Consider the following 26,739-nt stretch of genomic DNA (forward strand, 5'->3'; position numbering starts at 1 on the left):
GATAATTGTGTGTAAATTGTTCTTTTCTTTCTTTTTGTACTGCTGCCAAAATATTTATGGGTGGTTGATGGGAGAAAAGGCCTCAGAAGAACATGCCTGCTTGTAGCATTGTGTGTAATTAACAAAAGGAGACACCTTTTGATTTAGCACTTTGACAGTTCACTCTTCAGCACAGCTGCATTCCTCAGCACCAATTAGCTCCCCATCTGTAACACGGCAGCAATAAGTCAGAAAAAAAAAATCTCTTCACACTGTTGTTACTGTAAATGAACAAAGACAGCTTGTCTTATCACATTCAACGTAAAAAAAAACATTTTTCAGACATAAAACAAGTATTTTTTCTTCTTTTTAATAATTTTATAATAGGATTAGTAATATTTTCTTAATAAAGAAATGTCAAATTAAATATGTGATTCTTTGAAATTTGCATACAATTATTGATAAATTGATTAATGCATATTAAGTCAATACAATACTATACAGTTTTCACCTGGTTGAAGATATTATACCTTTCAATACTGAGGATCAGATGACGTATTTTACAATGAAGCCCAAAATGATTCAGATTTAACCATGAAGTTCACTTTTTGGATGAAAATGAGATGGGCATCTCTTAAAAGAAAAGAACATCTTAGTTTATGTTTATTTGTGTGTGACAGTTGTGATGCGCTGCTTCTTTTTCTACCTTTATGTTTAAAGTAGTTTAATTTTCTTTAACTCTTTTTCAAATGTTTTATTTCAAATGTGTTGTTTTTCAAACTTTAAAAGAAATTGTTTTATTCTATTTCAACCCACTGCCATAAAGCTTGTTTTTTTTATTTTTTGTTTGTTTGGATTGTAAGTGTTGCAATAAAATTTCACAGTTATGTGTCCATTTCCTAAAACCCAAACCCCTGTGCATGAAATCTTCAGCACCTTCCATGTTTATTAACACCTCAAACCTTAAAATAAATTCTTTTTTTTTTTTTTTTTTTTTGCTACAGCATAATGTTCTTATGAAAAATTTTGAAAAACTTGGGGTTTTGAGTATATTCGTTGAAATTCAGTACACTTAATAGCACATAATTTCTGTAAAATGAAACTTTGCTGTTTTATTTGTATTTTCATCAATAGTAACACACAATTGCCTTGTTCCTTTCTATAGAAGTAGGCAGTCTTTAAAATGGGAAAGACAAGAGAACATGCCGTACAAGAAAGACAGAAAATGACTACCGGAAAATAACTACTCGTCTAAATCTTCCTGTGTGTCTAGTCTGAGGAATAATAAAAAGTTTTAAAAATTGTGACAGTGGAGAAACGGGGCAGTCTTTCCACCACGCAGATTTCTCCTTATGAGTGAGATAATGGAGTTTTAATAAAAGACTAGAAGTTATTTTCAATTGTTTAGCTAATTTTTTTTCCAGAGATGCCAACACATGGAGGTTGTGTTGATTTATTCAAGGGTTATTCAACACAAAATTCCTGCAGAGGGCATCCATCTCAATTGGATTTACCTTTAAAAACCATCAGAGGGGATTCTTTGTCAAGTTACTCTTTACAGAGTGAATATTGAAGATTTTGCTTTATGTGTCAGCTTATCTTGATGAATTTCTGATAATTTGCTGAGCTAAAACCCTATTGAAAAGTTATAAAACCATTGAGTCGCAAGTATTTTATTGTGTCTAACAATAAAATCGTTTCTGGCATTTACTAACTTTGTTTTTCTTGTTGCTTCTCAGCTCAAGCGATATCTGGACACTGAGGTGCTACTTCACAAACAAATGGCTGACTTCTCCAAGAAGAGAGGACATTCTTTTATTTTGGACACCTTTAAATGCAGCAATGGGAAAAAAACAAACAAAAAAACACAATGGTACAGTGAGGCTTACTCAGGACTCACTCTTCTAGTGTGTTTCTTGCTGTTGAAAGTGTTTTCTGGAATCAGGCTGAAGCTACGAGAGCTGATGTGCTTATTAACTATGAAAGTGTATAAGATATGTTAAACTCATAAATAATGAGTATTTTCTACAATGTATTGCTCTTTTTCTGTTGTACATTGTTTCATCCTCTTACAATTATATTTCTCTCTCTCTGGTCATTGAATCCAAAAAATTTTTGACCAGCTAGAGAACGTTTAAAAGAAAACCTGTCGAAATGCATAATAAAAATAGTATTTTTCTGTCATTAATATTCTTACACCAAGCTATATGAGATCTTCTTTCTGTGTGTACAGTACAGGTAGCACTGCCAGTCTTCCTTAGGCTTATTTTTGCTTATGTCAGGATGAAAACCTTTAATGTATTTTTTTGTGGGAAGATTGAACGAGTGAGATTTATAAAGGTGTGAATATTAAAGATCTTAACACAGCATCTGATTCATTATATTCCGTTTTTGACAATTGTCCACATTTATTTGAATGAGACATTTGTAGTGAATGGAGATATCTTACAAGCTTATGTGAGTATTGGCAAAAAAAGAATAAGAAACTTTGATCTTCTCAATCGTAATACAAGACCCATGACATTTTTCATGCAAGGCAAACAGTTCAATGAGCTGTACCAGCGTGCAGCTCACAATTCAGATCTGGTGGTGACCAGTTTTTTTTGTTTTTTGGGGGGGGCAAGTTGTTTCCTTAAATTTGGAACAAACTTGTTCTGACTCTTGGACGTGTAGAAATGGAGCTAAATCTTAGAAAAAAACCTCATAAGCATGATATTGTTTAATACTTATGCTATTTATGTGTATATTATGCCCCTAAAGATGTCTGGAAACATGTTAATTTCAAATGCTGCATATATGAAACATTTGACATATACAGTGATTTGATGCCTTGAAATTGGCCACTGTCTCTTTAAGAAGCCCCTGCTCTTTCCGACACTCTTTCTGTATGTTATCACAACGATGTGCCTCCATTATGCCATTTACAGCCATTAGGAGTGTTGGCCTGAGATGTAGTTCATATGATAAGGTCACCAAACTCAGAGTTCCGTTGTTTGCCAATTACTGCTGCCACTAGTCTGAAGGAGCTCAGTAAGAAAGGCAAGGAAGAGGGGTCCAAGCATTTAGGCACCCCCAAATGGCTGCCACAGGAGATTTAAGGATTTCTCAAACATGCATGAAATAATTTTAAAAAATTCATTTCTCATAATCCCGCTTGCTGTAAGCCACCAAGTGAGAATAACAAGAAAACTTCCCAGTGGTTCCTGATATACTTGATATTTCCTGTACTTTTTATGAAAAGTTAAGGTAAAAAAGTCTTACAAGCACTTTATTTCAATAGACATTTTACAACAGTAGTAGAAGAAGGCATGTTTGAAAATTGTTACAGTATGACAGACTGTTTATTTGTTACGGTTTTTCAAGGAGCTACAATTTCCAAATGAACAAGACACTTGGACTTCCAACAGGTTTCTCTCCAAATACAACCTGTAAATCCTATATTTGCTCTTTTAATTTCACAATATCTACAGACATGTTTAAAACTACAATTTGAAACAATGGAACTCTGAAAAACAAGGTTGGGCACTTATCCAGGTTTGTCTTACTACCATACACGACGAGCAGGATGGTTTTAGGGAAGATAAAATATCACAGTAGGAGAGCTGCTGTAAAGAGTGGCTTCCTTGGCTATCCTTGTCTTCAAAAACAACTTATTTTAATGCTTTTTACTCAACCACCTTTTGCTATGGAAGCCAAACATTGTGGAAAATGCTGCGTATAAGGAAGTAGGGGTAAGTGTAAAAATGAATAAATATCACTAACATGTAATCTTAGATAATCTGTAATTCCAAGGGGGATTTTTGTCAGGACGTGATGCCTGGAAAGACCATCACTATAACCGTCTCCCAGCATTCATTTGCTCATACCCCCAAACCTATAAGTTCAACTTGAATCTTAACTTTCCACCTAAAGAAGTGATTTTTCCCCTCATTATGTTTCATTAATGCTGTTTATCAACTATATTTTTATTCAAATCATGTACAAAGAGTAAGTACAAACTGCGCACTCTTCACAGCTCAGCTCCGAGATTCTCTTTGAACTTTCACATTGATTGCCTTGACCCATTAAACTTCATTCTATTATTTGAAAAAAGAAGGAGAACCAAACTATGGCATGCTCAAAGGAGGTGAACTTTCAATACAAAAAAGAGAGAGGGGCTTCTTGAAATGTTTCTTAAGTTCAAAGCGTTCTCCATCTCAAAAGGCATTTTTAATTCCATGTATTTTCAACTGAGAAGGTAGATGCTAATAACTCTGGATTCTTGAAGCACAGAATTCATATCTTTAAATCATGAACTATCTCTCCACATTGCAATTGTAAAAGGAAGCTCTGAGAAATATTGAACTTTCAGGTTCAAAAGGAAAATAATATGGAATGTGTTCTTAAACAGAGGGAGTACACGTGCCGCTGTTGCAGAATATTGCAGCTTTCAGCACAAATATTTATCACTTTGCATTCCTTATGAATCCCCCTCCCGCGTTTACGGATCGGATGTGATGTACTTCTTTTAACCGATGTAATGCCCTCGCCCTGCTCTGCTCAGAAAGCCTTTTGTGTTACGGCTCCCTCCCAAGTGATGTCTTTATCCTTAATTGGAGAGTAATTATTCTTGCTACTTCACGTCGGGGTGAGGCTTTGAAAACACCTGAGAGAAAGGATGCACCTCCCTCAGCAGCTGCATCTTCTCTGCTCCCATCTCTCCTCCAGGATTTGGGGGGGTGGGGGGGCCACAGAGCCTGCTGGCCCTGGCTCCTAGAAGACCAATCATATCTTCTGTACTGCTTATTTTGCAATAAGTTGGGATGTTATTCCCTCCTTCTGCAAAAAAAAAAAAAGAAGAAAAAAAAATTGCCCAAGACCCTCCTCTGAGAATTGTGGCATTTCCATGTATTGACGTTTGGCTGGTGGTTCATATACATTTGTTATTCTATGCTCTGGACTTCAAAGAGAATGAAAGAGGGCCTATTATGCTAATTGGTTCCTGTTCTGTTAAACGCAATCAAGGCCTCCCGCATTAATCCTTTACTAAATACTTACTGGCTTCTCTTTTCAGAGGAGGAGAGACTGCTGCTCAGCATCCTGACAGGGATGTTTGTTTGAGAGGAGTTTGAGCACATGTAAATAAAATATGATGAGTAGCAGTAAATAAAATGTCTCATTTAAAAATCCTGAGCTGAAAGAGCCTTGTATCATTGTTTGGAGTTGGCTTAAATTGATATTGACTTATTTGAGATTTTTTCTATTATTATTTTTTGTTTTTGTTCCATTTTATGTTGTTTGACTGAGAATAGGGAGCCTCTTGACACCGCACCGAGGAGTCTGACCTTGTTCTCAGATCTGTGTTGTTCGCTGCGCAGCACAAAGAATTTGTAACGTATTCATAGTTTTCCCAGGGTGGCAGGAGGGAGAGGAGAAATCAGACAGTGATTCCCAGTGATACCTATTTCCCCTCACATAAATAACATTGTTAATACAGCTGGGCGCCTTCTTTGCGCACACTGTTGGGATCTGAGACGGCGGTCCAATTGTGCAAAATACAAAACCAAGAGAGGCGATGCAATAGGTGCTTTGATTTCAAAAGGGTATTTTATGCTGTTTTATCATTTTTTTAAAGTTCCACACGCGGCACATTTTTTAATATGTAAGAAATGGAATGGGTTAAATTATTTAAGAGTGAGGAACCACTGAATATTCTTCCGATCCTGTGTGCATGCTATAAAAAGAATAGAGGGGAGGCTGAATAGAAGTCAGGCTGCCCTAGCTGCAAGCAGAAATTAGAATATCTGCTTTCAAAGCCTCTTTTTTTCCCCTCGCTTTTAAAAATTACGTGTCTCACAACTTATTTGTGTTTTATATTGTTAATTGCTTATTATGAATAAAACGAGTCTGAGAATACAATTTGTCTTGCATAAGTGATTAAGAGCGAGTGGAGAAGTTGCTATATTTTTTTAAACAATGAATGAACCATCTTGTGTTCCTTAAGTGGGAAGCTTTTACAATACCTACAGTGAATTGGGCTCTTTGTACATAAAAGCAATTGCTTTGCAAATGAACCAAATGCCCCTGGGCCCTTCTGTTTAATCTAGCAGCTCCCCATACACTTATAGGCGCACTAAGCCACAGTGAGGAAATCTACAAGAGCCTGTGACTTGAGCACGAAAAGGAAGTGAATCGTATCTTGTATTTAAAAATCTAGAGAATAGTGACATATCTTTTTTTATTTTTGTAACAGCAAAAATAACAAGACTTCTGCAAGTATAAGGTGCTGCAATTTGCAAATTGTGTTCAACTGGAACACCCAAAAGTTTTAAGTTTGTAGCTGCACAGGGAAATTTCACATGTGCTTGTTGGCACTTTTTGACTTGAAGAAAAGAAGACTTATTTTATTTTTATTTTTTTTTCAAAATGTATTCCACTATATTACTGCTCAAGATTCACCGGTTTACATTTTTGCATGCATGCTCATTTATATTATCACTGGCACAAGCTATGGGAAGTTGTCCTTGATAACTATATAATTAGAATTGGCATGTTGCGCTCCTTATTTCAACACGATGAATCAGTGGTTCGCTGTTAACTTGAAAGGAAATATTAGATCCTGACTAAACTTTGATGAAATCTAGAGTTACGAGGAAGAGATTTGGGTCGGCTAATGAGAACAGAGCATCCCACCACACTCCAAGTCCAATTGGGAGGGAGATGATTTGCATGAATGCAAATGCTGTTGGAGGCAATTGTGCGCGCCGGCGGCTTCCAGGAGGTCATGTTGACTTTCTAGATTTTGTTCTTATACGACTACATCTTGACAGAGAGCAAAGTGGTCCCCCCTTCCCCTCCTATACAGGCCAGAGTCTTTTTAGCTGTTAAAGAAAAATCATTAAATTGTTTGTTATTGAAGTTCTTCTTGGATTATGGAAAACAGTTTTTTATTTTAGGTCACAACACACACAATTAGAGTTCTGCTCTGAATGTCTGGAGCAGTACTCTCAAGTCCAGAGGTGATTGTCATTGGCTGTTTTTGTACTAAATAACAAAAAAATACATGTATGATATATTTTTCTGGTTTGTTATGCTCAAATTCTTAAATACAGGATAGATTAAAATGTCGGAAGGGGATTTAAAGTCGTAATGGAGTACAGCACTACAAATCCATGTGTTATTTCTCATGGCACTGTGATGTCAGGAAGAGTTTTTTTTTTTTGTTCATAATTTATATGATCTAATTTAAACTACGCCTGTTTCAAATAGAGACCTGACCAGTTCCAGTGCTTAGAAAGGGGCTCACGAGTGAAACATATGTTCATAATTATTTTTGTCTACGGAGCTACGGAGCTTTATGTATTATTAATGAGTAATTATCATATATGTAGTGCTTATAAATACCTATCTGTGAGGGGTCAAAGGGCGGTCTTTTACAATTAGATGGGAACACTGATGTGAACAGATGACTTTAAAATCTTCATGAAAACACTCATCACTGTATCCTGTAAGCTTGAAGCATGAATCGGCAGCCCACCTTTCTTTAAAAAAAAAAATCTGTTCCATCTGCACAGTAATCAAAGTGCACCCCCCCAAACCCCCCTGGTCAGCCCCCACCCGTCCACACTCACTGACTGAATGGTGTTCTCTAATTAACCATGCAGAACAGGGGGAAGAACACATGTTAATTTAATGTAACAAAAATGTTGATTTTCATGCACTCTCCTTTTCAAATATTTATGGGCTAGACTTGAAGCTGAAGATGCATCAAAGACTCACAGGGTATGCAAATGTGTCTGCCTTACCCCCCAACAAGTTGGACTGTCTTTTTTTCTTTGCTCCTCATGCAGCCCTCGTGCACTACCATGCGAGCTGCAAAGAGGAAGCCACGCAGCCCCTTATTTAAAAATAGTAGGCCTGTATTTGTTTTGTGTGTGTGTGTGTGTGTGTGTGTGTTTATTTATTTAAAAAAGATCTAGCATTTCCTGGCATATGCTCAGCTGCTCAACACAGTCCATGACTGGACTTCATCCTGTGCTGAGCACCTGTAAGCAGGTGCCAGTGTGGGTTTTTAGAAGATAAAAGCGACATTTTGGTTTGCAACGCTGTATTGAGAGTAAATTATATTTAAAAAAAATGGAGCCACATTTCTAAAGAGACACAAAAAATATGTAATTTTCTACACAACCACGATTAAAACAGGATACACTTTACCTTCAAAAATCACAAGGCCCAAACATGCGCTGACTTATTCTCGTTTCCAACCATCTGATTTTGAAGGATGAACCGCACCTGCAGGTGTTTTTTCTCTCTGAATCCAAAAGGTGGCGCATGAGGCACGTTCAATCAGCGCTGTGGTCCGGGAAATGAAAGAAACGCCCGCTGCTTTAAGAAACTGCATTTTTTTTTTTTTTTTTTTTTGAAAAAAAGAGACCACATATAAATCACCATGCGTGGATATGGGGGAAGAAAAAAAAAAAAAACAGCGTCAAAATTTTTCCAGAACCATAGTTATATATATTTATATATTTTATTTCTCTCGTCAGACTTTCTTTTATCTGCTCCAGTTATTTCTGAAGTGTAGAAAAAGTTCATAAAGGTACGTCTATTTCTTTTCTTTAGAGAAAAAAAAAACTTCCTCACATCCTTTCAGATAAAATAAATGAGGGCTTCTGGAGAAGAGGGGTTTGTGGAGCAGCAGCTCTGTGATGCTGGCCCTGCCGCAGCTCCTGGGTGGTGGGTTTGTTTTACCTTTTTGCCTCACCTGAGAGCAGAAAGTCAGACGCACAGGAGTCTGGTGTGATCTGATGCGATGTTCTGGTCGAGTTGTGCATCTCTCTCTCTCTCTCTCTCTCTCTCTCTCTCTCTCTCTCCTTCTCTCTCTATCTGGCTCTTTTCTAGCTCTCTGTCACTCTCTCCCTCCCTCTGTCGCCCTTTTCTTCGCTTCTCCTCCCTCTTTCAGCTCCATGACACTCCGCTGGTAACAGAGTTTCCTCCCGCTGTCCATCTTCCTTCTCTGTAAGTAAACTTTTATCTGTTTTCCATTGCTGGACTTTAAGGTTAATTTTTAAATGCTCGTGACAAAACGCTGCTGCTGATGATTTAGAAAGGCTACAACTCTTCCATCAGTTGTAGCCCTTTTAAGTTAGTTTTTTTCCCCCTTATATATCTGCGGTTCTGTTGAAATTGCTTCACTTTGACATAAGCGGGCCTCCTCCTCCGTCTTGCATCCAAGCTGATAATCTAAAACATATGCTCATTCAAGACAGATAAATGGCGCTTTGTTATAGCAACCTGTGAACTTATGATTTAATATCTCACGATTAGAGTGGGTCCACGATAACATTTAGAACAGACAGGTTTAATTTAAAAGTAATTGAAAGGTCGACATCTCAGTGAATACGTGTAATTTAACTTTTTGATTATTTTAATTTGTGCAAGAGAAAACACACACAAAAAATTGACCATTGTGCAGATTCCCCCCCCCCCAATTTTACTTTCTAAAAATTTGCAGTGGGTTAAACATTTAATTTAAACATTCTGAAGTGTAACCTTTTTTTTTTTTTTTTTAATTATCTATTATCTATACGCACCGATAGATCTTAAATTGTAATGACAATCATAGAACCGCCTTGGAAGATTGTAGGACAAATAGAGGGATGATTTGTGGAAACAGATATTTAAAAAAAAAAATCACGACCAAATGAAGTTCAATCACCAAGAAATTTGATGTAATTCACTTATCCACACAAAGTGAAAATCAAAACGTTTTTGTGTTTTTTTTTTTTATTTTTGCTTAGAACAGTCGAAGAGAATCAAAAGTCATTTTTGAAGATCCAGGTCTTGCAAATTAGTGCCTTATTTATTTATTTATTTATTTATTTTTTTCTTCCTCGCAAAAGTGTGATGTCTGATATCCGAACTCTCGTTTCGCTCAAGCGTTCAGCTGCCCTCCTGCAGTACCTGTATGTGTTTACCTCTGCAAGGGAACAGGAATGTTTTCTCGCAAATGGAAGACGAGTCAGCACTTTATGAATCCTCTAGTAGCATAAATAAAAGCAGCAGAAGAAGTGCAGCATCTCCTTTAAAAAAAAAAAAGAAGAAGAAAAAAAAAAACTAAGTTGCAGCGTTTCGTGTACTTGATGCACATTTGACTTTAAAAAAACATACTAAAGTCGGGACAGAAACAATCATCTTCACTTTTATTTCATCTCACTCCCTCTCTCTCTCTCTCGCATCTCTTGTCTGGGAGAAGGAGGTGGAGGTGGGGGGAGGGGGGACAAGAGGAGGAGGAGGGGGGAGAGTCCTGCCTCTTTGCCTTCCTCAGATCAATGCCCTGGCCACTCACTTTCTGATGTTGCACGACGGGAAATGCTTTGAATACTTGCGACATGGCTGCGCGCATTGATTGCCAAGATTGACAGCATCTTCAGCTCCTGTAGTCTTCTCTTGTCTAAAGTGAGTGCGCGAGGGGAGGGAGATAAAGAGCAGATAGGCGAACAACAAATGGTTCTTGTAGTTTTGGGGGTTTTTTTGTTTTCTTTGGACAAGTGAACTTCGCAGACTCTCTCGGATCCCCCCTCCCACCCCTCCACCACCACCACCACCGCCAGCAGCACTTTTCCTGCATGTGGCCCCGTGTGCGCAGAGTCAAGTTTTCGTTCAACAGATAGCAGCTCAGTGATCCTTTGTAAACTGTAGCCGAGTGTAGCGTTCACAGCGCAAGAAGGACGCGGACTTTTCTCGTCCACGGCTCTCATCGTCAAGGTAAAAACCACCAGCTTGCTGTGTTGTCCCGATGCGTATCATGATTAATTTTCTGTTTCAGCGAGAGCTGTCAGTGAAAGCGTCCCGCGCGCCCTGCCTGCGCTGCGCGAGTGCGTGCGTGCTTTAAAACAATGCGGGAAGAGTTCCTCACGCGCTGAGCTGGCACGGGACGGAAAGTTTTTTTTTTCTTTTTTCTTTCTTTTGCGGCGGAGTGGAGTGGGAGTCAAAACTTTGCTTGTTGCGGCTGTCCTGATGCGTCGCTTCTTTTTCCTCCAAACACCCCTAAAACAAATCGATGAGACGAGAGACGACAGAAGCGGCTTGTGTTCATACTCGGAGTGACTCTTATTCACAACAATCGGTAAATAAAACCCGTCTCCAGTTTTCATTCACATAAAAAAAAAAAAAAAAAAGAAAGAAAGAAAAGAAATAACTCATTGAATACGTAAGATGCACTATAAACACTTGAAATCGTCTTTGGTTTATTTTGTTCCCCCTCCGTGTGCTTGAGCGACTAGACGCAGCGCTACGGACTCTCCACACACAAGAGTTTTATTTTCATAATTCTCACCAACTACGCCGAGTAAGTGTTGATTTCTAACAACCTTTGAGGCTGATGAAGATTCGGCGTCTCTGTTTACATGTCCCGTAACTTTATTCCGCCTGGTGGCAGTTTCACTTCTGTCCACACAGCGGTACCTTTCATTGACAGTGACGTGCGCCCTTGTAGGTTTCCTGTCTCTGTGTGATGGCTGTGTGAAGCTTTCGCTCCAATCTCATTGCACTTTTTTTTTTTTCCTTTTTAATTTGCAAGTCACAGTCCGGAGCTTTTTGTCTCACTTTGATCATGACAGTGTCTTGTCTTTTGAAAACAACAAACTTTAATTATTTGTTGTTGTATTTCTTTTTTTCTTTTTTTTTAAGGACAGACGCGCAAAGTTCCTTCAAGCCGCGCAGCTTGGGAATTTCTTGCTCCTCTCAAACTTTCCCGGGGGTCGGGGGAATTGACCCCTTAAGAATGCATAAGCCGTAAATTAAATTCAACAATCGCAAGGCTTGTCCGTTCAAAACAGATGTAGGCTGTAGTATACAAGAGAATACTTTTTTTTTCATTATTTTATCTGAACTTAACTTTATTTGAGCGGTCCGGACTCTGGAAGTTGATTTAGTGCTCTGTGTTTTCCTGCAAATTATTATTTTTTATTGCCTTAAGGGAATAAATAATTACAAATAAACACTGATCAGCATAAAGCTAATATTGTGATGTTAACTGAGTAAACATATTTTTAACATTAAACACACTCTCTGTTAGTGTTTTGTGTAATAGCAAATACATTTCTAAGTTAGGCATAATTTTATAGAGGTTTTCATTTGTGGAGGATTATCTAAATTAGCCTGTATTGCCCTTACACACGGCTTCTTATGTTAAGTTAAACGCACTTTACAGACAAATCTTGACTGGGTGTAAAAATTGCGAGTTTTAACAAAATCACATGAAACTTTCAGACAACTGAATTAACTTTCCCCTTATTTACAAGTCATTAATCGAGTTTTATGAAGAACCACACCTATGGCTTAATAACTCTGTAACAATCTCATGCTTTTTTTTTCTTCCCTCCTCTCTCCACAAACATGAACCCAGCTTACCGAAAAGTCTGCTAAAGTGTTTTCTTTTTTTTTTTTTAATTATTATTATTTTTATTTTTTTACTTTACCCCTCTTGGCATTTTGTTCCGAGCCTTCTGTGCGGCCCGTTCACGCAGGTCTCCTCATAAGGTAAGACGATTCTGGAGACCAAACGCGAACCTAAATGGTACATTTATAATTAGACTGCCCATTCAGCACATTGTCTTGATTGCTATACACGGACACTCGGCTCTGTCTGTGTCAGTTTGTCTCTGACGGCTGCTGCATCTCAGCGTGTCGCTCACTGAAAGAGTTAAAAAAAAAAAAAAAAAAAAGGCGGCATCCACAGCCTCAACTCTGTGATGCCAGACGCAGCTTCGGTTTCTTATTATATTCCTCCCACATTTCCCGATTAGAGATGAGCGTCTTAACTGATCACCCTGTTCATTTAAAGCCCTCGTCGCAGCTGTCATGCTCCTCAATACATTTTATTAACGGAAGGAATTTGAAATGTGTATTTTTTGGAATTATTATTATTTTTTTTTGCAGTCCGAGACATTTCATTCTAATTAAGTATTTTACTCAAGTTAAATTTTACAAGGCAATTATCTGACAACTAAAACACAGTTTACCGTTTCTTTTTTTTCTGCCGTGATCTAGCTCTCAGGGTGACTTTAGATTTTTTTATTTGCAACACTCAGAATTTTCTTCCTCAGACGTATAAGATGCAGAGAGGCAGGCGTTGCTTGTGCCAGGGAGATCAGGGATTTTAGGACTTTAAGTTTGGCACAATGTCGAAACCCCCCACCCCATGTCTCACATGTCCTAACACATCCTACACTGTTAAAGTTCAAGTCCAATCCACTGTCTAACATTGCAGCTAGGTTAGTTTTCTTCACATTACTATATTAATAACATCACTGTCTCTTAAATTAAAATGTTTGTTGCTGAACTGAAAAGATGTGACGCAGTTAAGTGAATCTGAAAAGTCACTTCTAAACCATCTATCTAACTGTCATCGTGTAAATGTGTCTTTCTGAGCAGGAGGGATGAAGGGAAAGTCAGTAGAAAGTGAAATGACTAGGTTTATGTTATGTTACAGTTGGATAAATGTTTTTTCATATTGCTCATTTTCACAAAATTTATTTGGGGTTTAATTGTGAAATCTGCTCCGTTTTGGAGAGTAAATGTTTGCTTAGAAATCTGCTGTTTGATGAAGCTCATGGGACAAACTCTCCAGAGGTCATTTGAAAGCATTATTTTATTTCGAATTTAATATATCTATAATAATAGAAATAAAATCGGGTATATATTTTTTCATACACAAGCCATGCCGTGATGCAAATTAAAGTGTGTATGCAGGTTTCTTTTAATGGCACTGCTCTGCAGCTGCAAGGGCTACACGGTCTGGTTGCATATTTATTCCTCACATAATCTGATATTTAGAACAGTCAAGAAAAGAGATTTTATTTCTTACTTGAGTGAATCGATGCAGTGATGCAATGAAAGCAATAACAGTGTTTTACAAATGTGATTATTTTACACAAATTCAGCATTTGTATCGAGTTTCATCAATCTTAAATGTGTGTGTGTGTGTGAATATGACTATGAGTGGTAGAGACCCTTTTTGCCTAAGTGTGTTCCCGTGAGTGAGTTATACTTTCCCTCTCCTTTACAAGCATGTCTTCACTCTTCTGCTGAAAAAAAAAAAAAAACGACATTCTGCGTCACTCAAACAATTATAACGGTACAACCGAGACACTTCGCGGTGCTTTATCTTGATATGGCAAGTGCTGGGATGTGCTATGGGATGTGACCAGGGAGAGTGAAGCATTGTTGAGGAAGGGGAGCGATTTGGGTGGCGCAGCGGGTACCAGTTACTTCTTCTGTGACTTGATGATAAACAAGATGAGAAGGAGGTAAACAACAGCAGGCTCCGTAAAGGTAGAGGGGGAGTACAGCAGAAGGCTGGAGGACCACAGGAGATAATAAAGGTGGCAGCACATGTTGTGACATCTGTCTTTCTAAGTGTTATCTAATTTGTCGTAGAATATCTCAACAATGATCAAAACTAATGGGGAGATGCCATGGCGTATCCGCGCGCGTGTGTGTGTGTGTGTGTCTGGGGTGGAGTGTGTTGGAAGGCGGTTATTTATTTTTTTTGTTTAATATAAACTTTCAAATTAGTTGGTGTTATTTTATGAGTCAAATTCAATAAATGAACAAAATCTCCTCCTGTTTGACTTTTTTTTCCCCCACATGGAAAAAAAACGATGAAACAGAGGTTCAGCTGTGGTGCAAAGGACACATAGAGGGTCATTATGTCCATGCAGAGAGTGTAACAGATAGACAGCAAAACATCAGCTGCTTCAAAAAAAAGCATCATGGGTTTCTAGCAGGCTGAATTCCTTTCCTCTTGAATGCAGGTTTGTCTAATGTTAAATCATCTTCTGAGTTACAGGTTATGTTTTTAATAGAAAAACATTGCCCGCAGTGTGTGTATGTGCGCGTGTGTGTGTGTGTGTGCGCAGGCACTTACTGAACATCAACACGGTCAGTTCAGGGTGGGGGGGATTTTTCTTACTTGATTAGATCTTCATGTCCCTCTGGTTGCTGTAAGTGAACAGTATTGCTGACATTAAAGGATTACAGATGAAAAAAAAATCTAAATATGTGTATCATCACAGGAACTGCATAATTGCACAAGTAACCTAAGTGGCCCATTTTGATCTGTATCATTCACTCTCCCACTGAATATGTTTTTCTCAAAATAATTGGACATTTTCTTTCAGTCCATAGCATAGTTGCGCATAATTAAGTTTGACTTCAAAATGCAACAGACTCAGCTATGGTAAGTAGCCCCGTGTTTTTTTTTTTTTTTTAATACATTTTAATTTTTTTTTTATATCACACATTAATATGTAGAATTAATTGGAAGGGCGTCGGTGGCCGCATGTCTCCGACACGGGTCCAGGCCAGTAATCAGGTGGAGGAATTAGCGGGGCTCATTGTTTTTTATGAATCAAATGAAGATTTGTACAGTGGCTGTGTGAAGATGGTTGCCTGAATTTCCATTTCAAAGAGGCACACAGTGCAGCCGGGCAGTAATTAAAATGTGGTGGATTTTGGAGTCCCTGCACACACACGTACGTACAGAGCACATACACATACACAAACATTAGTGCACACTCTCCCCTTCTCCGTCTCCCTTTCCTTCTCTCTCTCTCTGCCTCTCTCTCTCACTCTCTCTCTCTAACACACACACACACACGCACGCACGCACACACACACACACACACGCACACACACATGCACACACGCAAGCATGCAAAGCTTATAAACCAAGGTTGAGACCTGTCAGCTTGTGTGAAAAGAGTGCAGGTGGTTGAAACTGAATTTTAGGCAAACACTCATGTTCCTCTTGTGGACATTTAGGAACACAAGTTAACGCAAGGTTATCAAAAAAATAAATAAAGGGTTAGAAAAAGGAAAAGAAAAGAAAGCAATTTTAAAAGTTGTCTTTTCGTTCTCGTAGTTTTAGGGAACATCACGATTGCTGAAGTTTGAGAGTCGTGCATAAATTATTTTTGTCTCTGTCTTGCAAGCTGCGGTCATGGTGCATTTTTAAACTTTAGTCACAGAAAGTATGCAAAATTTGTATTTGTCAGTGGATGCGTAATCGTTTCATACATGGACGGATATGTTATGTGTGTGGTTTCTAGTGACCTTGCTGCAGAATGCGATGACTTAAAAAAATGTGGAGGAAGAAAGCTGGGATCTTCTGCCCCAAGTGCTTTCAGCCTTAGCAGAATTGTGAAAACCTCCAAAGACCTGAGAGCGCGTCTTGTGAGCGGACAAGGGAGAAGAGATTAGTGTAATGTGGGTTCTTGCTCTGCTCCCTCACAAAAGCTTCACAACAAGCCTCTTCCTTGCGATCCTCGGCATTGTGTTTGTATTAGACCATCCCGTGGGTGAGCCAAACCCTTGGAGAAAGCAGCTATAACTTGATCCAGCAAGGGCATAAACAACAAAAAAAAAAGATATAAGAGGAAGATGTAGGAGGAACCCACTGAACATTTAAGTTCCTTATGTTTTACAAGTTACCCCTTTTGCAAGCAGTGGTTTTAGAAAAGAGTAATAATTTTTGTTCACAAGCAACACTGCTCTCCATGGTCTGTCAAAGCTAAACAATTAGGCATTATCCAGCTGGTGGAAGCAAGCAGTCGGCTTGGCATCTGCTTGCTTCATCTGACACAAGATGTAAAATATGTTTCATGGTTGTGACTGAGGAAGCCAACATGACTTCATTACTGCGTGGTCCAGCTCTACGGATGCAGTGAGCTTTTCTGCTGGCACATCATTGTTTTCCGATCTGATTTGCAACTCAGTTTCTGAGTGGATATTAGCTTGTTTGGAGAGTGAACTGGTGCATGCAAAAACCCCTCGAGAAGCATATTTTGAAAGTCTTTTTTCTTTTTTTTTTAAGACAGGCCTCACCAGAGCCTCACTCTGCCAGTGCTTCTAAGTTTTAATCTCTTCACAGTGTGTGTGTGTGTGTGTGCGTGTGTATGCGTGTGTCGACGTTCTTGGATGGAAACAAATGCTGATCACCCACTTGCATCATGGAGCAGCTACTGTGACATCTAAACCAGGCGAGAAAATTATGGAAAAAATGGATGTATTGGGCCGGCAGTCAAATTCTCAACAGTTTTTTCTGTGGAAAACGTTAATGTACGGTGCCAAAAATAAATCAAAGTGACAAAGAGGGAGGGTGCGGGAATAGATGGTAATGTTCTTGTGGCTGAAATTTTGATGAAGTTAACCATAGCATCTCTTCAAGCCTGGGCCTTTTGTTTCCTTTCTGAATCATCTCTTTATGGGCTAAAACTTGGATGTGCTGCAAAGGATTTGCTTTTAATGTACATCATGAGAAAATGGCTTCTGCAACAAGCAAGCACAAGCTTTCTTATCCTCCTCTTTGTCTGTCTTTGTAATCCTTTCACACGCGCACCAAGTAAATGGACAAGGGTGTTAGTGAAAAGATGATCTAAGAGCAGACTCTCCAATACTTAAGACTCTACACAGATAAACATGGTGCAGCAGGTCCATCTAATTTTGAGAAAATAGATTAAACTAATTTTCTTTAGCTTAAATATTTTTTTTTTATCCAAAAACAAAGATATTTCATACCTGCAAAGATTGTGGAGTTTAATTGTTTTAGTAAAATGACATTTTATATGCTTGTTTTAAAAAAAATTATTATTATTATTTTAATATTGACAATCACTGTTTAGAAATAACTGTTGAGTGCTTTGGAAACGTCTCAACGGGTGTTAAATTACACTTGAGGGACCGCTGCCTCGTGCAGCTACACATTCGTAAGCAAAATGAGCCATAGCGATCCAAGCAACACAACACTTTCGCAGTAAAACCAAAGAAAGTAGCATTTGTGATAAACTACATCTTGAATGGGACCAAAAAAAACCCAGAAATCTGCTGAAATGACAGAGAGCTTGCGGTCTGGCTGAATAGTAAATTTCCCATGAGGCTCTTTGACAATCTGTAGGGAGAGCCTCTCTGGCACACGCCACCCACCCACATACAATATACCCACACACACGCACACGCACACACACACACACACACACACACACACGCACACACACACACACACAGAGAAAACGGAGCGATGTTTCTGCCAGGCATTATGGGTATAGAAACATCTGGGAGGAGGCTCGCCAGCAGCGGGGTGATTGACAGGTTGGTGAGAACAGATGAAGGTGTCAGGTATTTTAGTCTTTTTTTTTTCTTTTTCCAATCAAACAGGATGAATGAAAGATGGTGTATATCTATAGAAGTACGATGAGAGAAATTCAGGGAGGAAAAATGGACAGATTTATAAAAACGGTGCATTGTCATCAAAAGTCTTCCTACAATGTTTTACAATCATATGCTTCTCAATAACTTTCTAGCCAAAGCTCGTTTGTCAGAAAAAAAGTCTTTAGCTTTGACTTGATAAAAAACACTACATCTCTTGTAAGTGTTTCCGAACTTTAAGAACCACAACCTTTCATTACAACTCCCTGGATGTCAAGTATTGATCTGTTCCTCGGCTTAAAAGAACAAAACTAAAATCCCCCAAACCCAAGGAAGTGTTATAAAGTATGACCAGATTTTAACCCATAATAATCCAGGGGTTGTCAATCAAAACAACAATCTGAAGAATTACATTACTTTATTGAGATATGTTTACTTAAAATTTAGCATAGAATAGAAGACTTTTGTCATTCCACTCAAACAGTACAACAAAACTGATCCAATTACAACAGCAAAAATCTTGATCCTTCCAAGAATTTTTATATGCAACTTGCTAGTAAATTTATTGGTCAGAGTTCCTTTATACTAGCAATCAACTGAAAATGCAGTGTCCATAATTTAAAAGTGATGTAATTGTCCATATTTGTTTACCTAAACTTGTGACCCAAGCATCATTTAGATATAGCTGGCATTATCTACAAAATTAGCAATCTCAAAATCGAAATGCAAAACCTTGGACGAATCAAACTACAGTGTGAACAAGGTACATTCAAGACTCAAAATCAAAACTGTTGATTTCCAATATGTTTGCAGAAAGTTTGTGCACAACCAAACTTCCACCTAATGTCGTTTTTGTTGCTGATTGAAGTAATGAGCACTTTTTAAAAAAACATTTCTTGTGATTGTCATGTGTGCTTATACATTAATGAGTGATGTGCTTAAATTAATTTCACCCTAATAATTTGACTATGAACAAATTTCTCACACTGCAATCTGAAGTACAGGAGGTAGAGTGGAAACTCGAGTCCATATTGGATTAACTTTATTTCACTTTGATTATTTAGATAAATGCATTTAAGACCAAGATTTTTTTTTAAATGTAGTTACAGAAATTTCCCATCTTTTTTTCTGCGGCTTTGCTTTGGCTTGGGGTTTTGCCTCAGCAGGGTGAGAGGCTTTGTGTTCTTGGTTAGGGGTGGGGCTCAGGGTATACATTGGGGGAAGTACAATGTTCCTCCTCATGCTTGAGAAAAGCTAAATTTATTGGTTACCATCTGCAGGGTGGAGGAGTTTGGGTTATGGCCAGGCCAAAGAAAGGCTTCTAATTAAACAGTCATCATTATCAACTTATGGTCAGTGATCATCGTCCCCAACATTGGTTCTCCAAGATGAACATGGGATCGCTGAGGCTTTTCCATGAAGCCAGTTCTGGACTGAATTAGAATACAAGAAACAGGAGGAAAGCGCTAGTGAGAAGATTCCCCCCCCCCCCCCCCCACACTCGACAGAACGAGCAGAATATATCCACTCAGGTTTAAACAATTATCTAACATCAGAAAAACCAGCAGAGCCTCAGCGCTGGCACAGCTATCCCGCTATGGTTTAAGACATGACCAAGTGTCGCATGTAAGCAGAGCTTTCGATAATTTCAATTAGTGTAAGAGGGGTGTGCCTGCAGTATCGGTATCACTGCTGCTGGAGGAGCTTTGCTTTGAGGTTGACAGCCCCTTAATATAGTATTTCATGGTTTGATGTGTGAGTGACACACAGACGCTCCAAGAGGATGGCAAAATGGTTTATTAGGACCTAATTAGAGCCCTGTGATTAAAGGGGAAGTGACTGTGATTAGGAGACCTGCAGATGATGTGGAAACATGGATGAATATTCAGTGAAGAAAAAAAAAGTAACACACACGCAGTGCGTATTAGCCTGCAGGTATTCGAAAGTGTGTGAGTGGGTGTGTTGTAGATTTTCTGTGCGCCTCTGAGCCTCGTCTCCCTCGGACCAACCGTGTTGTGGTATCATCTCTACAGCGGAGGAGCTTTATGGCTTAAGCTATTAGGCACAAAATGAAAAGCCGAACACGGAACTGCAAATTCACATTTGATGTTGTTCTCTTGAGTACATCCGACACATGACGAGCAGCTTCTGGAACTCAAAAAAAGAGAGAGAGAGAAAGAGAGAGAGAAATGCAGGTGAACGCATTTTGTTTCATAGTTTAATTCTAGCATGTGAGTGGATTTTCACAGCCAATTTAACATGAAACATGAGGAATGGTGTACAAAGCCTCATCTACTTTAGGAAGCCAATAGAATCACACATTCTTTTTTCACTTTGGAGCATGCTCTGTTTATTCAGAGATAAATGGCCTTCATTAATGGAGAGATGACTGTTGGATTTTCTTTCTGTTCGCCTCACCATCCTGTAACTTTTCCAAATCCGCGATAGTTTTCGGTATAAGAAAAAAAAAAACATTCAGAGGACTGTTTTGAAGACTGGAGATTGTCAGCAGGGCCTTGAGATTTTACAATTTCACAACTGACTTCCTTCTTAAAATGACACTGGCTTACCTGCCTATTACTCCCTTTGATTTCTACAGTACATGCTTCTGCGCTCTGAGAGGTATTCATAATAAGCTTAAACTCCACTGGCTTCGTTGCTAAAGGGGGTGCTTATCTCTCTGCTATTCAGGAGAAAGAAGGGTAATATTTTTTCCAATTTCAACATTTTACTGTTTGGCCACACTCTGCCCAAAACCACATCAGAAAGGGGGCGGTTGGATAGCACACATGGACACACACGTGGACACTAACTCGAGTGTGCGTTTATCACATATGCACACACACTCCATTCAGAACTGTTCTGTGATAAAAAAAAATATTTTAACAGCTTGAATACTGAGCTCCACGTTTTTCATCAAATGTAGTTCTGTGATAATTCTTTTCTTTCTTTAGCTTTTAACTAAAAGCTGCTTGCACGCTTTCTTAACTTGCGCTTGTCTCATGTGGTTAAAATATGGCTTGTTGCAGAAAACCAATCCTTACCTCGTCTTACTTCAGGACTTGACACACATTTTAAACTATTAACATTTTCGTTTTTCCAACCACAGGAATGCTTCAAGTAGCTTCGACGAAAATACTCATATTCAACGTAAAATATATGTGAAAAGCAGTTTGTGGTGAGCAGCGGTAGCACTTTTGCTTGGGGGCACCGTAATAAGAAACATGTGTTTGCAAGTGAAAAGGAAATATATTTCTTGTGACCCACCTGTTGTGCTGTTAACACCAGATTCAAGTTAATATCATGTGGACAGCTGCCTCTGAGGGCCTCCTCCTATGTCGCTCTTCGTCTGCAACGACACCTGGAGCTCCTTGGCCTGACGCTGAGGCCAGCGAACTTTAGCCCGACGAAAATGCCTAAGCAGAAAAACTAAACCTTTGCAATAACAACAACATAATTCATCTAGGTGCAGTTTTTTTTATAAACTTTGTCTTTCTGCTACACTTCATAGTTTGCTCCAGATAATAGTTTTTTTTTTTTTTGGGTGAATTTTTATGTCTCAGCTCAATGCCTTGCAGCCTGGGCTTGCTGAGTTTCTCAGTTTTACCATTGCTTGTGCCATGGCGTAATGGGCGTCCAGGACATGATGGGAATATAATAACAGCTTGACAGTGTTTTTCTTACCCCCTCCCTCTGCGCTAAAAGTGAAACCCATCCAGAAACGTGGAATATATAGGGACTGGCTGTGATGTCAGTTGTTATTGCTGGATATGCAAAGTAGTAAATTTTGAAGTATTTTCCACAATCTGCTGCGCAGAGAGCATTATGTCACAAAGGCCACATTGTAGCTTGTTGGGTGTAGAGCCCCTTTCTCATTCTCTTGTTCTGTGCCCCTCTTGGCCACCTTCTGTGCTTCCAGTCCAGACTGCAGCCTCTCTTCATGCCCATTTCCTCTCTTTGTGCTGAAATCAATTGACAATAGAACTATATGGTATCTTACATAATGGGTAAAATCTTTCATTTAAATTGCAAAAGAATAAATAACCAAGAATGTCGCTTGGTTCTGCGCTCGTGATTAAGATTTATGCCTTGGCACATACAAAACAACTCGAAGCATTTTATGAACAACTTAACTTGAACTACTGAGTGTAATTGATTTGAAGTTTTTTTTTCCTTTTTTTTATTCCTTTGCTGCATGGTTCAGACTGGAATGCCGGCTCTTTTCAATACAGTTTGGAATGGAAGAGCTTCCTGTTTTCTGCTAATTAAATTTGCCGCTAACATATGCTGGCAAGAACCTCTTACCTTGTTTGACTTATTTATTGCCTGGCTGTAGAGGTAATTTGACCTTTCAATTCAAAGACCCTTTTTTAATCCAGAAAAGGAGTGTTAAAGTCAATTAGAACGGTAATCAGTGGCTCAAACACTACATTTGTTTCCTATGACGAGACAAGCAAAGCAGAGGCTTGCCCTGAGCTCCTTTTCCTCATCTTCTGGCCCTCCAACCTCCTCCAGGACGAAAATCAGGGCTAAAAGAGGAGAAGGAAATGGGGCTGAGGCATGAAAAAAAAAGAAGAGAAGGAGAGAATGAGAAACAAGGGAGAGAGGAAGGCTCCCCTACGGTTCCTGCCATGTCACCGGAGATTTGTGTCCTCCTTTTAAATCATTTCCCTCTTTAGAAGATTAAGAAGGCAGAAATATTCCTAAACTGATCATTTCCTTTCCTCCTAAATGGACTCATTTGCATTTGAAAACACCGCCATTAATTGTGGGTTTCAAGAAATAAAAGACAAATGACCTCTGTAAAAAACAAAAAAAACCCACAAAACCAAAAGGTTGTAATATTAATTGTCTGAGTAATTGGGGCAGGAGAGGCAGAGCGAAGAACTAACATTATCATCAGATTTAGACTGTGGCCGAATGCACTTTGGCCTTGTTTTTATTTACGCCAAGTGTAAATCTTATAAGATTTCAGTCATTTTTTTTTTCCTGAAAGAAGTTTCCTTCTGGTTAAATAGATTACTGAACCATTAATTTGGTTCAGTAATCCACCAAAAGAAAGAAAAAATTAAAAACTGTAGCTGGATTGGTTTGTAGATTGCAGTTTTAACCAGATCCAGACAAACAGAGAGAAATGCTGTTATAACACGGAGAACAGCGTTGAGTGACTTTCCCCAACTTGGATTATTTTCCCATCTCCTACATGCAAAGACTTAATGCTAAAACTTATTCGACTTGCAACTGCAATCAATATTTGCCAATTGATAATCTGTGACCATAACACAAGACTTTGTTGGAAAAGAATTGCATGCTTTCCCCGCCCCTCTGAAAACGAGGAAAAGTGCAGGATAATTTGTGGACTCCAATGCCTTGTTGTAACCTGATCATTTATGGATCAGTTGTTTTCTTTCTGGTTTAATTCACCATGTGATTGATTTTCAGCGCAGTACCGATGGAAAACATCCACGCTAAACCGCTTCCGAGATGGAGAATCATTTGAATACAGATGCTCGCGGCTTAGGCCTTGTAACTGGAAACCACTCAGAGCCCGGAGACAATTGCAGGTTGATTATGTTGCTTCTAACAGAAGTTGCAAGTCTTTTGTAAGGCAGACATATTTGCATCTAAATGCTTATTGTAGACATCTAAACAGCATAAAGCGTGATTGTAAACGCCAGCTGTTGGGCCGTACTCAGGAGTGAAATAAAAAAAAAAAAAAAAAAGGAAAATTGAGATGGAAATGTGCAAATTATTTTCAAACACTGGAACTGAAATCAATAAAGGGAGAAATGTTGGTTTGCTGGTTGTACATTTTCATCGGATTTGTTTATACAATCACATATGAGCCTATTTACAGTTAGCACTGTATGTTGATTTTTACTGCGCGGAGACCCGTTTGTGTTCATGCTCTTTTATTATTTGGTTACTGCTGCAGGCTCTTTGATCCCCCACGTCGCCGCACAAAAACACGCACGCACGCACACACACGCACGCACGCACGCACGCACGCACGCACGCACGCACACACACACACACACACACACACACACACATGCTTTAAACAAAGTTGCATTACAAATGTCAGAATTTCTGCTCAGATAATTTAGCAGATTTCGTACATAAAACAGCTGTTACGACACATTATCCAGAGCTACTTCTTTTGGTCGCTTGTGTTTGCAGACAGTTATGAACACGTCACTCTTTCCTTTGGAAGGAGTTGTTTGCGTGCATGTAAGCGCGGTCACATATACGTGGGTATTCACGTGAATGTGCGTGCGTGGTGCCCCAAAACGGAGTGATGCCCCTGCTGATTCTGCTCCTCCAGCCCTTTGTCCCGCAGCACTCAGTGTGTCTACCTCCTCAGGAGACTGTCAGGCTTCTCTAGTGTGGCTCCACAAAGGCCCAGCCTCCTTTGAGGTGTTAAAAACTTCCATTTATGCATCTCCCTGGACAAAAAAAAAAAAAAAAAAAAGCACAGAGCCCATTTGAGTCCAGTAGCAACACAGACAGACATTGTGGCCACGCTTCTCTAGCACTCATTTCACAGATTCTAAAACCAGTATGTGGTGAACAGGATTTGAGGGGCTAAAGTGCCCCACGAGGGCCAGGCGATAAGAGGGGAGAAACGCCACCGTGTAGTAAACTAGAAGATGGGTCCAGGAAAATAAACACATTACCTGGGAGAGAGGAAGAGACTTGTTTTCATACCCCTGACCCTCCAACCCCCCCAACTCACGCACAAACACAAAGCCCCACGCCGAATGAGAAAGAGACAAGGATAGGAAAAGAAAAAGGAAAGGAAATACGTGTATATACCTTGGAAGTTAAGAAAAGGGCTCCTTGGCGTGCCAAAAGACAAGCTTATTCTGTTCTCTCTCTTCACAGCCTTTGGAGTAAAAATAATGTTAGAGGAAAGAAAGAAAAAAAAAACACCCTGAGTTGCACAGCAGCCTCTTAGGAACCATTGGGAGTGAAAGCTGTCTACTGTGGAGGAAAACACTCTTTCTGGGTGGTTGTTTCTCTCCTTTCACTTCACCTCAACACTGTTACTGAATGAACAGACTTTTATTCCTGGTAAGCAATACAAAGAAAATGACAGATAATGTACTTGCTTAAGCATATGAAAGCTCTGTTCATCCACTGTGAGGTGTATCTACCAACCTTGTAGCAAACTCACAGCAAGGAAGCCACAGCTCTTCTTCCTCAACTTACATCAGCTCTGCCAAAACATACTGGCCACTGTTTCACTCTCAACAAAGATATTTTAACAGGAGTGACATTCTGGTAGTCATTCTTGACACACAGGCGTGAAACGTTTTGTGAGTGTCTGGTCTGATGTATTTCAGTGTCAGTGTCAGGAGACAGAGAAAGAAGGAGAGAGAGAGAAAAAAAGGAGCCCCGGCAGTCTGAGAGAAACAGAGGAAAGATAAAACGAGAGAGATTTGTAAGGCCGTGACAAGTAACGGTGAGCTGGAGTATATAACAGCTGTTTGCATGTGACTGACCACGTTTGCAGCACCAAATAACTCAATATCACAGTCTCTTGCAGAAATACAAATTGTCTTTCTGGTGTATAGTGGAGGATTTTTTTTTGTTCTTCACAGCTGCCTTGGAATGCCTTTAAGTCCTCTTACTTTTCACTATAGCAAAAAAAAAAAGAAAAAAAAAAGCCTTGTTCGCAGATGATCCGAGATCAATAGAAAAAAAATGCAGAGCTGGATACAGAACAGCCAATTTTACTTGTTCAGTTACAATATCAGACTTTTTTTTTTTGCCAGAACATTCTGGGCTTCACCTCTTTACCCCCAGCACCCCCCTCTCCTTAGCCTTTCCGCTATTTCCGCCGGGACCACTGTTACAGCCCCATCTCATTGCGTCCCAAAGTCCCTCGTGCAGTTTCCAGGCTGACTGTGTGGCTGCTGCTTCTGCAGAGATAACCACACTGCGCCCAGGTAGGGAGCAAGCCTACTGATGGCATAGATTACTCTATTGTCAAAATAACTAACTCTGCAGAATTCCTACTTTAGCGTGTTCGGACGAAGAGGAGAGTGAGGATTTGGGATGGAGGATTGGGAGGATTTTTATTTAGTTTTTTTTGATAAACGTGCTGCAGATCTGGACAAATTCCAAGCAGGACTTGAAGTAAAAGTTTTAGCTTGCTCATGCATATCCACACATAGCTGCAACACACATGCAGAGTATGCAGCAGGGACACATCATTCTATCGCAGAAAATACAAAAAATGCCCTAGCTAAAGGCTGAATTAATAGAAATCTAAGTGCGTTAATCACCGCTTGAACTAAGTCAGAACAGGCAAAGTAGGACAAAGTGTTGACCAGCGTTGACATGTTAAAATGTATTTTTGAAGAGAATCAAACTGTATGCAATAAAGCACCATGTAGTTAAATATGCTTAAATATAAGTCTGGAACTCTTGTCTCTAATTTATTTCTATTTGTTGAACTTCTCCAATTAAAATGTAAAAGATTCAGTACTTTCTGTCATCACTAAATCAGACCACTAATTTCATCTTACATTTCACAAATAAAAACTGAAATATTGTTTAAATGTG

At 39.1% G+C, this 26,739-nt stretch overlaps 2 protein-coding genes across 19 annotated transcripts in view; both read left to right on the forward strand.

Annotated features, from left to right (window-relative positions):
- The window catches only part of plekha7b (pleckstrin homology domain containing, family A member 7b), a 78,762-nt gene extending 76,416 nt beyond the window's left edge, over positions 1–2,346 (forward strand). For all 12 annotated transcript variants that reach the window (XM_017304081.2, XM_017304082.2, XM_017304086.2 and 9 more), the window contains one exon: positions 1,719–2,346. Coding sequence is in view for 2 of the 12 variants with exons in the window: in XM_017304085.2 (XP_017159574.2) it covers positions 1,719–1,741 (23 nt within the window). In the remaining 10 variants the exon portion in view is untranslated. The remainder of the gene's footprint in view (positions 1–1,718) is intronic.
- Positions 2,347–8,436: 6,090 nt separating this feature from the next.
- The window catches only part of sox6 (SRY-box transcription factor 6), a 139,804-nt gene continuing 121,501 nt past the window's right edge, over positions 8,437–26,739 (forward strand). For 2 of the 7 annotated variants that reach the window (XM_008405228.3, XM_081605163.1), the window contains exon 1: positions 8,437–8,976. The gene's annotated coding sequence lies outside the window, so the exon portion shown is untranslated. Of the gene's footprint in view, positions 8,977–10,229; positions 10,726–10,746; positions 11,087–26,739 lie in introns of those variants that run through there. The other 5 variants (XM_008405230.3, XM_008405227.3, XM_017304046.2 and 2 more) reach the window with 5 other exon arrangements.

This window comes from Poecilia reticulata, chromosome 3, assembly GCF_904066995.2.
Source record: "Poecilia reticulata chromosome 3, P_reticulata-male-v2, whole genome shotgun sequence".
NCBI classification, from domain to species: Eukaryota; Metazoa; Chordata; class Actinopteri; order Cyprinodontiformes; family Poeciliidae; genus Poecilia; species Poecilia reticulata.